Here is a 14,707-nt window from a genome sequence, read left to right as displayed (position 1 = left end):
CATCCTACAATAAACTTTAAAAATCTAGAGACACTCAATCAGTAACAGTAACATTAGCGGCTTTAAAGTGTCTTTGCAGTCTTGGTATCTCCAAAAGTAATTCGGTTTCTGATACCTCATCATAATCAGTAAATGTAGATGTAACTAATTTCAGTTCTTCAGTATTCGCCAAAAGCAATGCATTAGTTTGTACGATCTCGAACAATGAAGCTACATCTTGAAGAGACTTTGATCTTGTTTGGAGTTCATTTCTGAATCGGTCAAGAAATTCCAACATATCTTTTTGAAGTTCTTCTTTCAGTTAGTCCTGCATCGCTGGCCATCTCACCAACCATCCTTTTTTTACGCCAAAGTCGTTTTTCTGTTGGAATATCGTAGTCTTCTGATTTTTTTGTCGCAATGTCTATTGCCTCTTCCCCAATGTGATCCCGTTTTTCTTCAATATAAAAACGAAATGCCTCTATTTTTGTAGCAGTTTTGTCAACAGTGAAGCTTTTACTTTGCAATGCTATCTGTACAGCATTTATTTCCGAAAGAACATCATACCAGAAGAAAAGATTACATAAAAAAGTGTAATTGCACACAGCAGGCATGAGGTTTTTTTTTCTTTTTATTCTCTGTCACAATAGAATAATACATGTTTAACAATTCACGCCAACCAAACACAACACACTTCACAAAACAAATGAGAAATGATGTAACTGAAACGTCAAAGATCGCGAGTATAGGATAGGGAATCCCCCACGACAGCGTCAGGCTCTTTTGCGGGAATCCCCGAATTATACATAGAGCTGAGCTAGTGATAGTGGAGGAATCCCCAAAACAGAAAGTTTTGTACTAGCGATTTATTTTTTGTTTGATTGTACATTGTTCTTAAAGTTGAGAGACCGGGTGGGTGTCACCCCAAAAAAGGTGACACCCGGTGCGGCTCACCCCCCTGCCCCCCTTTGCTACGCCACTGTTAACACACAGTTTTCTATGCCTACTTTTAGTTCCAAGTTTTTTTAGTAATAACCATAGTCCATGATCCTCAATACAGCACAACAGTAGAACGTCCCCTGCAGAACCCATATTGAGAGTCTGAGAGCTTAGGTGCCTCTTCTATTAGCCTGCTCAATAATAAGTGCTCAAAGAGCTTTCCTAGGACATTAAGCAAGCACAATGGTCTATACGTTGTGGTATCCTGTCCTACTCTTCTGGGTTTTTCCAGGAGCACAAGACGAGACCTGTTCCATAAACTAGGGAATTCTCCTTTATATAGATAAAGTTATCATCTCAGTGCACTTTTCAACATGATTCTCTCCAAATCTCTTGACTATCTCAGGAGGAATTTGATCAGGCCCAGCAGCTTTTCCTTCTTTGATGCGTTTGCTGATACATAGAACTCCTGCAGCTGTGAAGCTTTGAAACTCTCCTAATTCTATTACTTCTGGCCAATCGTCATGTGTGGCTGCTGGGAAGAGCTCTGCCAATTTCAAGCTGTTTTGCAAATGGGAATTGAGCTCCACCAACCAAGTTCCACTTTTTCATTACTAATTCGTATCCCTGACCCCATATGTCATTGTCTAAATCCTCTAACACATTCTTCCATTCAGTTTTCTTCTGTTCTGATATGCCTTTTTTAGGTTTTTACGGTTGGTCACATATTCTTCACGTGCTCTTGCTCATTCCTCATTTGTGGCATTCCCTCTCCTATTGGTGCGGGTCAGAAATCTTTTTTTTAACAGATATACTCACATCAAGTCTGCAATGGCATCCGTCCACCAGTATACTGCTTTTCTTCCATTACTTGCACTTTTCTTCCTGAAAGTTGAACTTCAATGCACTTCTTAGAGCATTATTTGTTGTAACTTTAAATATCCTTATATTATTTATTTAAGTAGGTTAGTGATGTGGCAATACTGCTCAATATAAATAACTTTGTCAATGCTTTTGTAAGCCTGAACGACAATAAAACATATTCTTATTCTTATTGGTACATGTGTTAGCATCCAAATTATCAGATGTCAGCAATAGGTCATTCAGTTCTGTCTCGAATTGGTGCAGCTGCTCTTTCTTGATTTTCCATCCTGTTGCTTCCCTTTTGTGTTTTAATGATTGTTCATCTTCCTTAGCTTTTTTTATGTTAAATGTAATGTATTGGTGGTCACTTTGGGTTCTTCTTCAGCCAGAACGCTCCAATTCCCTATTCTTGACATAGCCCTAACGTTACTCAATGTCAAGTCAATGAACAAAGGGCTCCATGAACAAAAGATGGTTCTGAACTACAATTGTGAACAAACAGTGAATCACCAGATATCCACTCCATGACAATTTTACCTCTTTCGTTTGTTGCTTTAGATCCCCGTAATGGAGGTTTTGCATTGAAATCCCCCATTGTTGAGTTAGGTGATATGTAGCATCCATAGAACACCATGTCATTTACCTCCATCCAGACAAATCCAGCTCCCTTTCCATTCCTGCCAGTTATTCCAACTAAATACTCAGTTACACAATGATTTACATCAACCAGCCAAGGTGTACTGGTTGTCATTCATACATTTAGTTCTGGAACTACAACTGCTGCACCAAGTTTTATCACAGTGTGATGCATCAGGTCCTGTGCTGCAGCACATCTGTTAATATTACACATTATCACCTTCATTAATGCCGGTATCATAGCTCACATCCACTTCCTGTAATCGTAGATCCTCTGCCTCTCCAAACAAGACTCGTTTCCTATTGAAGTTATCCGGCTTTAATGTACACTGCTTTGCCACATGCTCTTCCAACTTACATTTGTAGCACGCTTTGCTAAGGTCTGGTTCTTGGCAAGTATTAGTCCAGTGTCCTACCTCCCAGCATCTGTTACATCTTATGTCTACTTTCCTGATAGAAACTCAACAGTAAATACAGCCTATTCTGATTCTTCTTTCCTTCTCTGCTTGACGAGCCATTTTATCAGGCATTTTTACTGTTGCATTTCGTTTGGTTCCATAAGCAGGTGTCATTGATGTCACCCTTACTTCTGATGACTCTCCTGGAGTCTCTATAATGGCTTCAAGAACTTCCAACTCAGTGGTATCACTATCAATATCCTTAAGATGAACTGTAGAAATATTGATTCTACATTTCACCATAGCTCCTGTCTTATCGGCAATGGAAAATTTAAGAGCATCCTCCTTTGCTAAATCACTTCCTTTAAGGTCTATTTCCAATTTGTTTGCTTGGAATTCATGCATTCAAGTGATCTGTGCTCTCATATTTTCCAAATCCCCTCCTTTTCTGACTTCTCGAAGAATTTATGCGTAGGACATATTGTCTTTTCCTACTACTAAGGTACAGTTTCCTCTTCTTGGCATGTAATTTTTACACTGTCCTATTTCTACTTTACTATTATGTTTTCTTGTGTATTTTATTTCATCCCTGTTTTGTCTTTCTTTGCCTCTTTCTTCTCTAGAGGTATTTTTCTCATTTTTAGGGATATGGTTTCGTGATTTGGGCACATGTTATTCTGCCTCAATTTTTGTCTTGAAAAAGGCTATTTGTAACATTTTTCTTACCTCTAACAGGTCTAGTGATTTTCGAGCTACTATTGCCAACTTCTTACATCCCATTCTTTGTGCTTCACTGGACAGTTTGGTGACTACCTTAATCAAATCAAATCTAATCATTCTCTAATCACATAAACATTGAGTACAGTGTTGAGTCAAGATAACAAGTTTAAATAAGGTTTTAAGTCAATGTAGTGAATAAGTCCAATAGTGTTCTACTGGCTCCTCCAGTCCAGGAACTCCTTGACTGTGTAAATGGATCAGCCAAGGAGCCATGTTGTTAATGCAGTCTTTAAGTTTTTCTCAGGTAATTGCTGTAGGGCATGTGGCAGCCGGTTGAAGAAGACAGCACCACAGTAGGAAGGCCATAGAGGGTCAGCCGATGAGTGTGTAGTGTGAATAAATTCCCATGCCATGTGTTATATGTGTGATGGTCTGCCAGCCTGGCTCCGTCTGATTGTACATCATGCAGAATTACTTCACGGATGTACATTGAGATTATTGTCAATAGCTTAAGTTCTTTAAATGATTCTCTGCACGTGTCTTTGGGTTTTAGTCATGCTAATGCTCTTATGGCTTTCTTTTGGATAACCAACACTCGCTGAAAGTTTGTTGCACTTGTGCTACCCCATACCGCTAGTCCATATGTAAGATTTGTCTGGAACAACGAGTAGTACGCTGTCAGAGCTGCTTCTTTGTTGCTTATCTGTATAATTCTTCTTACAGCATAGAGGCCAGAGCTAAGTTTTTGGCATAGCTAGTTTACATGTGATGTCCAGGACATGTTGTTGTCGAGGACAATGCCTAAATATCTAGTAGAACTTAATGTTTCAATTTCTGGTAGACCTTGGTGATTATTTTGAAGTGCGGTGTATATGAGCTGGTTTGATTTATTTTCATTCAGAACTACGTAATTTTTATGGCAGTATTGTTTTGCCATATTGTATGCAGTGTTAGAGCTTATTTCAAGTTCTTTTATTTATTTGCTAGCAGTGATTAGAGGAGTATCATCAGCAAACATTATTACTTCATAGAATTCTTTTATATATGTTGGGAAGTAATTGGTTAATAGTATGTAGAACATTGGTCCGAGTACGGATCCTTGGGGTACTCCTCTGTTAATAGACAGAGCTCCAGATTTCACTTTGGTAATTTTGTCATTTACTTTACAGGTTACTTCTACCACTTGTTTCCTTCCACTAAGGTATTAAACCAATTTGCTCTTTCCCAGCAATACCCAGTAATGTAAGTTTTCTTAAAATTAGTTTGTGCTCAATACAATCATATCCTTTCCTGAAATCTAGCTGAATGCTGGATGCTATGTAGCCCTGTTCAAGTTTATAAATTAACTAGTTGGACCACTGCTGTTGTTGTTGACCTCTTCTTTATAAAACCATGCTGTCTGGGAGTAAATAGATTGTGTTCTTCTATGTGTTCTATAAGCCTGTTTAGTACTAAACACCTATAAATTATGAAAAGTTTGATGTTAGTGATATTGGGTGATAGTTTGCTGCTTCGTGGTTTTGACACTCTTAAACTTATCGTAGACTTTAGCTACTTTCAGGCTTCTGGGGAAGACTCCTCCGCTTAGAGATTATTTTCAGCTCGTGCAATAAAATCAGAATATTGCTTCTTCTTGAGCGATTTGAGTTTGAGATCATAGTTTTTCTTCTTGGTTGCAGCTTCCTTTTTGTCTATTTCATTTCCTGTGAGGATTTCTTTGTTAAGTGCCTCTATGTAAGCTTTTTTAGAGTCATACATTCAGAGTCCCAAATATTTTTTGAACTACTCCAATTTGTTTTGATTTGTTTAAATGGACACGCTGTCTCATATGCAAATCTTACAGCAGCATTGAATGCTTCAAAACCAGTTTCTGTTTTTGCTTCTATGACCCGTGCCCAGTCTTGGGCTGCTAATGTGTTCCTTAGTTGCTCCATTGTGCTTTGGTTAACCAGCCTCTGTTTGACCCTTATTTTAAGGCATTTAAAGTCAACCCTCACAGAGCACAGCTGCACAGTGTGGTCAGATAGTCCAGTCATGAACACACTTTGTGAAAGTTGGACTTCACAGAGGTTGGTACAAATTATGTCAATGGACGTCTGACTGTTATGAGTGACACGTGTGGCGGGTAGTTTGAACCTTTTTAAGTTGTATCCAGACAGTACCTCTTTCAGACATGAGTGTTATTGTTGTTACTTGTTAAATTGTCCACATTTATGTCTCCCATACATTATGATAGTTGGGCTGCTTACACTGGGTATTTTGTCTAGTTCTTCTGACAAAACCTCTAACGTGTTTTCTGATCTGCTTTGGGATGTTCTGTAGATACCCATAAGGTACAGATGATACTTTTCAATACTTATTTTTATAAGGATGGTTTCACTCAGCAGTTCAGTTGTTGGGTCTGAAACAGATATCACGGTGATCAGATTGTACAACTTATAGTTGGCATATATGGCCACTCCACCTTTCTTATGTTGTGTTCTTGCAAAGCCTCCAATAAGTTGATATTCTGGTATTTTTAAGATGTTCAGTACTTAATCCATGTTCTGATAGTATTATTATGTCTGGATTTATATTATGTAGGAGGGAAAGAGGCATAAAAAAGGTTTGGTAGTTGTTGGTGTCAGCGAGCTACTTGATGAGTGCTGATCAGCCTGCAGCATACTTATGTTGGTGTCGACTTTTTCAGCTTGCCTGTTTATGCTGCTTGAGTACCAGTAGTTGATATTTATATTTTTGTAGAATTCAATGTGATTGTTAAAAAAATCCTGTAGGCCTTCAGTTTTCTTATGTATTTTTGAAGTGATTGGTGGTTTATTTTTGACTAATGTTGGAGTCAGGTTGGGAGTTTTTCGTTGTTTAGCAGCTTTTTCTACTTGTAAGGAAACGCTAAACAAGTTACTCCTGGTGTTTTTAAGTTTTTGGTTACAGAGATCTCTCTAGTTCTTGGTGGTAAGTAGGTTGAGTTTGTCAGCGGTTTGTCAAAATTTCTTTCTGTGTTTGGTTATAAGTTTGCCCTGTTCCAGTTGTCCGCGATTGAGTTGTATTTGGGACCATCTTTGTGGTACCCAGAGAGTATATTTTGTAGTTCTTCTTGAAGAGAGATCTTAGGGTTTATCAAAGCTAGGGTCTGTCAGCTTATCAAATCAGCTGTGCTCTAGAGTTTACATTTGCACTGTAGATTCTTTTCTGTTCATTCTATCTGTGTTTTGTTGTTACGCAACTTTCTAGGAATTGTACTTGTCCTGTTTCTACTTCTTCTTTGATTATGTCTTCCAGTTGTGGGTACCTTTCATTTGCCCTTCCAATGAGAGCTGTTTTTACTCCATCTTTTGTTATAATTGCAATATCCACGTCTATTTTTCCCCTAAATGGGGTTCCAACTACTTCCTTTACTCTCCTAAATGTCTTTTCAAGCCATGTCATATCTAAAAATATCTCTATGTTTGGTTTTCGAGGATTTCATCGTCTACAATTCCCCATATATATTTTGCTTCGTTATCCTCCTCATCAGACTCATTTTTGCATGTTTCACATATCCTTGCTCCATCCTGCCTATTTATAACTGATGTCTGGGTATGCTGATCCTGTTTGTTGCCTTGCCAGGTCTCTGTGTTTGTCTGCTTTTTTTACCTTTTTAACTCTTCGTGTTCAATTAAGATGGTCAAGAGTCCTTCCTTCTACAGTATCAAGTTTGTCAGTGAGAAACTTAAGATTTTTGGCAGATTCTTTGATTTCCATTTTTGTGTTGCTGCTATCTTTCACCAAGGAAAAGAGTACAGAAGCTTCCAGTTGGACCTTATCAAGCACATGCCTAATATTTGTAATCTCATCTGGAGGCAGTTCATTGAGACTATCTTGTTTCCTTTTAATTTCTTGGGTAAATATTCATTCTGATTACATAAGCTTGGTAATGATCCTCTTCTTCCTGGATACCTATGTGTCAAGGTGGAGTGTTTGAAAAAATTTTCTTCCACACCTTCTCCAGACTCATTTTTGCTGCCAGTAGCATTGATGGAAAGATAGGCCTGGTCGCCTACCACCTCCTTCCCTAACCCCCAGTGCAGAAATTGCCCCCCCCCCAGAATCCTTGGGGCAGCCTGAAGCCGAAGCTCCAGAGAGGGATTCCACACTTTGGTGGGTACCCTCCTGCAGTTGTTGTGTTTTATCCTGCTCCATATTCGGTTTTGTGAAAACCAATAAAATCCTGAGTATGTGGGAGTGCCCACCGCTGCCGATGTCTTGAAAACGGTGACTCACCAACTGCCGCCAAGCACTGGACCCTGTAAGAGAGTACTGAGTGGGCCCCAAGTACTTTCACCCACCCAGGGATGTTTATTGACTTCCCAGTCTAGATCCATGGTGTTTCGCAGCAGTGTAAGTGTAGCTCTTCACCACCGACTGGGAATGGAGGAGGAAGACACTCCCTTAGACAGTTTATCCTCATGCCCAGGAGCAAATGATAAACCTGGATCATATAAGGCTTACCAATCTCTGCAGATGTGTTTATTTTAACAGCTTCTTGAAAACCTAATGCAATATCACTATTATCACTTACTTACAGATCCTAGAGCTGAGAACTCATCATACTTATCATAAAAAATAATAAACAAAAAATACTTTTTGAGTATGCTTTAATCAATTTAATAGATCTATGATCCTTCCAATTACTTGAACAGCATAGTTTTTGAAAATGGGATAGGAGAGAGACCTCCATTAAGGGTAAATACATTGAAATGTTGCAAAAAGTTCAGTGGAATGATTGCGAAGTGTAGACTGGTAATAGAACTGACAAGTCTACTCCAGAAGTTTTCAGATGTGGCAATGACTATCCAAATTAGTTTCTGGCTAAAGTCTTTGCTTCAGTACAGTACGGTATAGTTAACTTGACTGATTGAGACATAGCCTGCTTTCCCTCCTTATGGACAGGCCCCGATTTACAAACAGGCAAAGTAGTTTTTGATGGGCAATGTGTTGGGTGCCGAAGTGGCTCATTACAGTTGGTGGCTTTGGCCACAATGCCAGTCTAGATTGTCATAACTGCTCTATTTGTCTTTGGGTCATGTGAGGATTTGTTGTTTTTACATCCACTCATCAACCTAATTAATTTCGCCTACCCATCTCGTCTTGTGTAATTTTTGTCTGTTTATGAGAATGTTACCATTATAAAAAGTTAATAGTTGCTGAATACACAAAACACACTGCTAAAATGCAAATTGACGAATTTTACCTACTTAATAAAGTGCCTGAAATAGAAACATTCTTTACTCATTCCATCCCTACCTTTAAATACCAAGACAACTCCACAAGACCTTCGACTTTGTCATTGACCTTATCTAACTTTGTACAAGAAGACTTTCTTGTTCTCTTAGGATTTAGAACGCTTAGAAGCTGAGAGATTACTCCTAAGGAAGAGGACAATTATTCCTAAAAGACTCTGCGCTGGAGAGACAGGATATTCTGGATGGTAAGGTTGGGGTTAGGGTCTCCTCCTGTCAAGATCGATGAGGAAAGTTTTTGCAGATTAATCTTAATCAACTCTTCTTGGAAGAAGGTAGGCCAGCTCTGTACCAACCTGTCCAATCAACGAGGACAGGACTGGCACACATCTAGACTAACATCTGTCCCTAACACTCAGGGAACCCATCTACAACAGTCCTTCCCACAGTATACTAGACTTATCGAACTACCCTTGCACCTTAATATCTTGACATTTGCCACTCCTGGACATCCATATTTTAATGCCCAGATTTTAATGACACATCGGTTTTTGCTGTACCCATTGTAGGTTTAACTGGAATGTATAAACAGCCAGAAGTGATCCCTGCAGGAGACACTAGGAGACTTACTGGGCCTGGATATACAGACTGATTAGCTCTGCATTAACATTAAATAGAATGATGAGCCGGAAGTTCTCCAGCAGCTGTTTTGAATTAATTTACAATTACATGCTGAGATAAAATTAACTAATTCATTTTCTATAGATGTCCTGCTACTTGGAATGTTAAGTTAAACCAAATAGTTCAAAGTGTTATTAAAAATCATCCAAAACATGATGGTGGATTTTTATAAAACCTCTGTGAACTTACAATGATGGTAAAAGTACATTGTCTCAAAATAGGTTTAAATTTGCTCTTCCTAATGGAGATGTTTTATTAAGAGATTGGTTATTACACTCTCAGTCAACTGGGAAAGTATTTTGTATTTAATGCTGTTTATTTCAACCAGTTAATGCAAAAACCCAGAACGGTTTTAATGACTGGATGCACAGCTACGAAGTACTCAAACAATGTGAATATTCTCATGAGTGTAGGCATAATATTCTTATGTCCATCATCAGACAAAAATAATTAATGCAGTTCTTTGTTTGAAGGTTATTTTTGACGATGGAAGGATTGTGAAGGAAACAGGATTTTTCCGGACATTTGCCATCGTTCAGTGAAACAATAAATCAGGATAAATGTCCGGAAAAATCCTGTTTCCTTCACAATTAATGCAGGCTGATCAAATCATGTTTACACAGCATGAAGGAGTGGTCAACTACTGGCAAAGTGTTCTCTCAAGAATAGTTCCTGTTGTACAATCTTTATCAGTTAGGGGTTTACTTTTCCAAGGAGACAATGAGGATTTTGGATCAAATTCGAATGGTTTCTGTCTTGGATGCCTCGAGTTAATTATAATATTAGTGAATATGACCCTTTCCTTGCTTTGCATATTGGGGGATATGGTATGAAAGGTTAAGGGCATACTTTGTACCTGTCTTCTCAAATAGGTAATGGATTTATTGAGTTATGGGGAACTGTGCTTAAAACTGTAGTTAATGAAATAAAAGAAGCTAAATGCTTCTCTCTCATATTAAATTCAACACCTGATTGTTCTTATACTGACTAGTTGGAAATTGTTTTACAATACATACCTCTAACAGAGTTAAAGGCTGTATAATAACTCATTAAGCTTCTGCCTGAAGTATAACATACATCTGATGGGCTGTCTTCAGAGTTTTTGTTTCAATATCAAGAATTGCAGGGGCCAAAGTCATGACAATGCTTCTAATATGTCAGAACCTCACTCAGGTCTTCAGATACAAATAAAGATACTTTTAGTTTAAAACAGAGTAAACACGGGTTAAAAAAGCAACTCTTCTGAATGAAAAGTTAAGTTCATTGAGTCATCCTGTATACAGCAAAATATTTAACTTTGAAAACTAACTTTTCTGATATTGTACAAGATTTTTTCTAGAAAAAATCAAGGAAAAACTGTTGTGTAGAGTAATGTTAATGTAAATACAAATGTAAAGAATCTTTGAAAAAAGTTGTTAGGGTTAATACTGGATACTAGTAACAAAATATTTGTAATGTTTGTGATACAAACATTGGTTTGGTACATTAAATATGTCTTGCTGTACTTGCAGCTAAGAGGTAAAACACCCTTTTTCTATGTTTAAAAATAATGTTTATTCTTTAATCCTATATGTCTCAAATCTAACTTTATATTACCTATTTGTTCAGAATTGTGATTGCTCCATACAAAATTGTATTTTTAATTATGATAGAAATAAATAATTTATTTGTATCTTAGTTTCTGAAACTATTTACATATACACAAGCTAACAAACTGAAACAAATATTTACCAAACACAAATACAAATAGTACTAATCTATAGGAGAGTTAACTTTAATTGCATAATGTGCTGTTTTAAAACAGATAATCTAGATTTTTGCAATCTTAATTTGTAAACAATTCTTATGTCTGAGGGAAACAAAGAGAAGGTGGTAGGGGAGGGATGGGTGGACTAAATATTGTGTGTCCAGAGCGCCAGCTACCTGAAATTATGAGATACCGACAGGAGGCAGCCTCTACCCTTATCCTTAGTCCTAAAAGGAACTTTGCTTTGCGCTTGCTTCTGGAGTGACAGAATGTTCATGGCTACGGTTGGGGATGGGGTTCCTCCAGTCAAGATCACATGAGGAGGGATAGAGGGCTATAACTCAGTCATGTTATCTTGGAAGAAAGACCAGCTCTATTCCAACATCTCCACTCAGAGCAGGCAGTGAATAGCTAACAACTGTCTTTAACACTTGGGGAGCTCCACCACTCCAACAGTCATCCTCTGCACTAGACTAGACCTAGACCTATCGATCCACCCTTCTACTCCAATATCTCCACTCAAAGCAGACATGGAATAGTTAACATATAGTCGATTAGTGCTCGTGGACATTAATATTGTTGCTCATATATGAGTAACAGATCAGTTTTTCCTGTACCAAGTGTACGTTCAACTGGGAAGTTTAAACCATCTATAAGTGACACTTCCTGGGACATGTGAGACCAGATGGTTGGTGTTTGGTGAGATAGTGGTAGAGGAATGAAACCAATGGTCATGAGCTCTAGACAGTTTCAGTCTGCTTTCTGCCTGCTACAAAACATGTCATTGGTGCTGTTTTTTTTTTTTTTTTAGGATAGGCCATTCTCTGTTTTAAGCCTTATGTTGTCCATTCTCATGGGCCACTGACTGTTAAGGATAAGGATTTTACCAAACAGAATAAGGGGGAGAGTTAATACAGTACAAGGTTAAAATTTTGCGGTTACAGACAAGATATGAACCTGTCCTGTGCTATCATTAGCCAGATCCAAAGTCAGATATCTTAGACTTGCTTGGCCTTCAGCAGTCCCCGAGATCTGTTTGCTATGTTGTGCTTGTAACATTGTGCCTGTAATTTGGATTGAAGATTTCCCAACAGTTTACAATCACAACTCCAGGAGTGCAAAAGTTTTTAGTAGTTAGAGAGTAGCTGGAACACTCAATATTTGCAGCACAACATCTGTGTGGTATAAAATCATAAAAACTACATCGATGACCATATTTCTTTGATATCTGATAACACCTTACACTTGACTAACCGTATCCACCTATATAGTATCTATATCCACACATACTCATATTGTGATTGTCCTTGCGCATTTGAACATGGAAGAAACTGTCCGGGTTGTATCACTCAGGAACTTCATTACATTTATTGATCAATCTATTCAGTAGATGATGTGTTAATGAAATCTTGCAGAAAATTCAATTCAATCAAGTGAAGTGCTTTGTTTCTTGTACCCGTAAGTAAAGATTTAGACCCGTAAGAAGACCACAATATAGATTTAGATTATTAATTTATTTCTTAGGCTATTTCACAAATCTACATATACGATGAGTGCCTTCATTAGAAGGCTCCTGTAAAGGTATTGTCACTTCAATATTAACGTTAATTTGTCTTCCCTTAATATAGTTTTGTGCTTGGTACAGTGAAGTTAAGATTGCTTAATTTCTCTGTAAGCATTGATTCAGCGATGGTTGTGACTGGCAAAGACACTCTGGCTCCCTCAATCTCCTGGTCTAATGCTTAGCAGTTGCACAGATTAAAAAGTCATCATCCCCAATATCTCAAATCCAATCCAAATCCAATGATCTAAAAGGTAAGTTGGTTTTGGCCCTGAATTCTGTTACTTGTGTAGTTGAAGAACACCCATTTTTTAAGTACACAGTGTTTAAAGAAGAAGTGATGGCCAGAGCATTTCATAGATTTACAAATGGTTTTGAAGTTGGAGAAAGTCTTTAAGTAACTGCCCCATCTGTATAGGTGGACTGTGCTTACTTTGGTATCCTGGCTCAGGATTCTGATCACTTCATGCATGTTGGAATCAACAAAACTAATCATGGCAGGAGGAAGGTTAAATATACCAGAGGTACTAGTTCTTAAATGATTCAAAATAGCCTCTGAATTCATACAGTCATATGATGTTGTGTGCAGCAGGAAACTCATGGCGTACGTAAGGGGGAGGATACATAGCATGAATCGCATGCCAACTGATTTTACTAACTTAAAAAAAATAACTATTTATTATTGTAGCTAATATTGCACATGAGTTCGACAGAACTCATGGTGTGTGTATTATGTTATGTATATCTAGAAAATAAACATTTTAAAACTTATACTTAAACTTGAATGGGGGAATTTTGAAAGAGATACATTAAAACTTAACCCAGAACTTCTTTAAGATAGGGCCTGTTTTATAAGGTCTTAAAACTTGACAATTTTCCTAGAAAAGATTCCTGAGCCCCTGGTTTTGGAAGATATGTATATCTAGTAAACCACTCATTACCACAACCCTCTCTAAAATAATTTTCTATATGGCACTGTAAAGGGGCCTATGTATTTATCTCATGCTGGTTAGACTGTGGCAAGGAGCCAGAGTGTTGAACACAGTTGTAGCACAACACAATCCCTATATTTGAACCAAATGAACTGCTCTCCAGGAAGTAGAATCTTTTTGTAGAGTGGTCTGCAAGAGTTGGCTAACATTGAAATATACTTCCAGGAGGGTTCACTTCTGGCTGGTTTATATCTACACTGTGTAAAGCAAAAACCAGTGTGTCTGGGCAACCTTATGGATTATCAGGCGTGGCACATCACCAACCACAAATGTCGATTACATTGGGGTGCAAGGATAAATCGATATGTCTAGTCCACTGTGGGAGATGGCTTTTGGAGTTGGTGGATCCCTAAGTGTTAAGGCCTGCTGCTAGCCTAGTCAAAAAGGCGTTCCACCTCCTGCCTGCTTTAATGAAGCACAGAGATGCATGGTTTCCACTTCTTCCGAGGAGACATTACTGAGATTAATGCCTAAAATCCTTCCTCATGGATTCCTCAAGGTGGCCTCTACCTCCAACCTCACCCATGCAGAATATCCTGTGATTCCAGAAGCAGCACAAAGCTATTTTTAGGACTAAGAGCAATAGCTCAGCTTCTTTTCTTTAAAGAACAAAAAATAAATTGAAATAAAACTCTAAATCAAGAGTATAATATTGATACCAGTAACTGTTTGCTCTTGTCATACTTCACCACTTTGCACCTGATACTGTAACCTGATAGTCAGCTTCTTACAGTTCTTCAAGGCAGCTAACTACATGGCCCTCGGTAGTTAGATTAGATTAAGACAACCATCACAGCTCCAGTGACAGTGCAAGGTTAGGTAGCTTGTCCCCACAGCTGAGTGTTGGATGGGAGTCCGGTGATTTAACCACAATCACATTTCATCGACTTTGAATAGATGTTGTACTCTATTATATAACTGCCTGCTCGGCAAATACATGTTGTTTGCGTTTAAGGATTGGATTCCACATT

General features: G+C 38.1%; 1 protein-coding gene across 1 annotated transcript in view; it reads right to left on the bottom strand.

Annotated features, from left to right (window-relative positions):
* Positions 1-7,897, bottom strand: part of LOC124363341 (pickpocket protein 28-like) — a 45,283-nt gene extending 37,386 nt beyond the window's left edge. The window contains exons 1-3 of the mRNA XM_046818590.1: positions 7,797-7,897; positions 2,320-2,459; positions 1,285-1,465 (exon numbers count right to left, since the gene is read on the bottom strand). Coding sequence (XP_046674546.1) covers positions 1,285-1,465; positions 2,320-2,459; positions 7,797-7,897 — 422 coding nt within the window. The remainder of the gene's footprint in view (positions 1-1,284; positions 1,466-2,319; positions 2,460-7,796) is intronic.
* Positions 7,898-14,707: the final 6,810 nt, after the last annotated feature.

This window comes from Homalodisca vitripennis, chromosome 5 (assembly GCF_021130785.1).
Source record: "Homalodisca vitripennis isolate AUS2020 chromosome 5, UT_GWSS_2.1, whole genome shotgun sequence".
NCBI lineage: Eukaryota > Metazoa > Arthropoda > Insecta > Hemiptera > Cicadellidae > Homalodisca > Homalodisca vitripennis.
The sequence above is the reverse complement of the archived record's forward strand: the minus strand, read 5'-3'. Positions and strand labels throughout refer to the sequence as shown.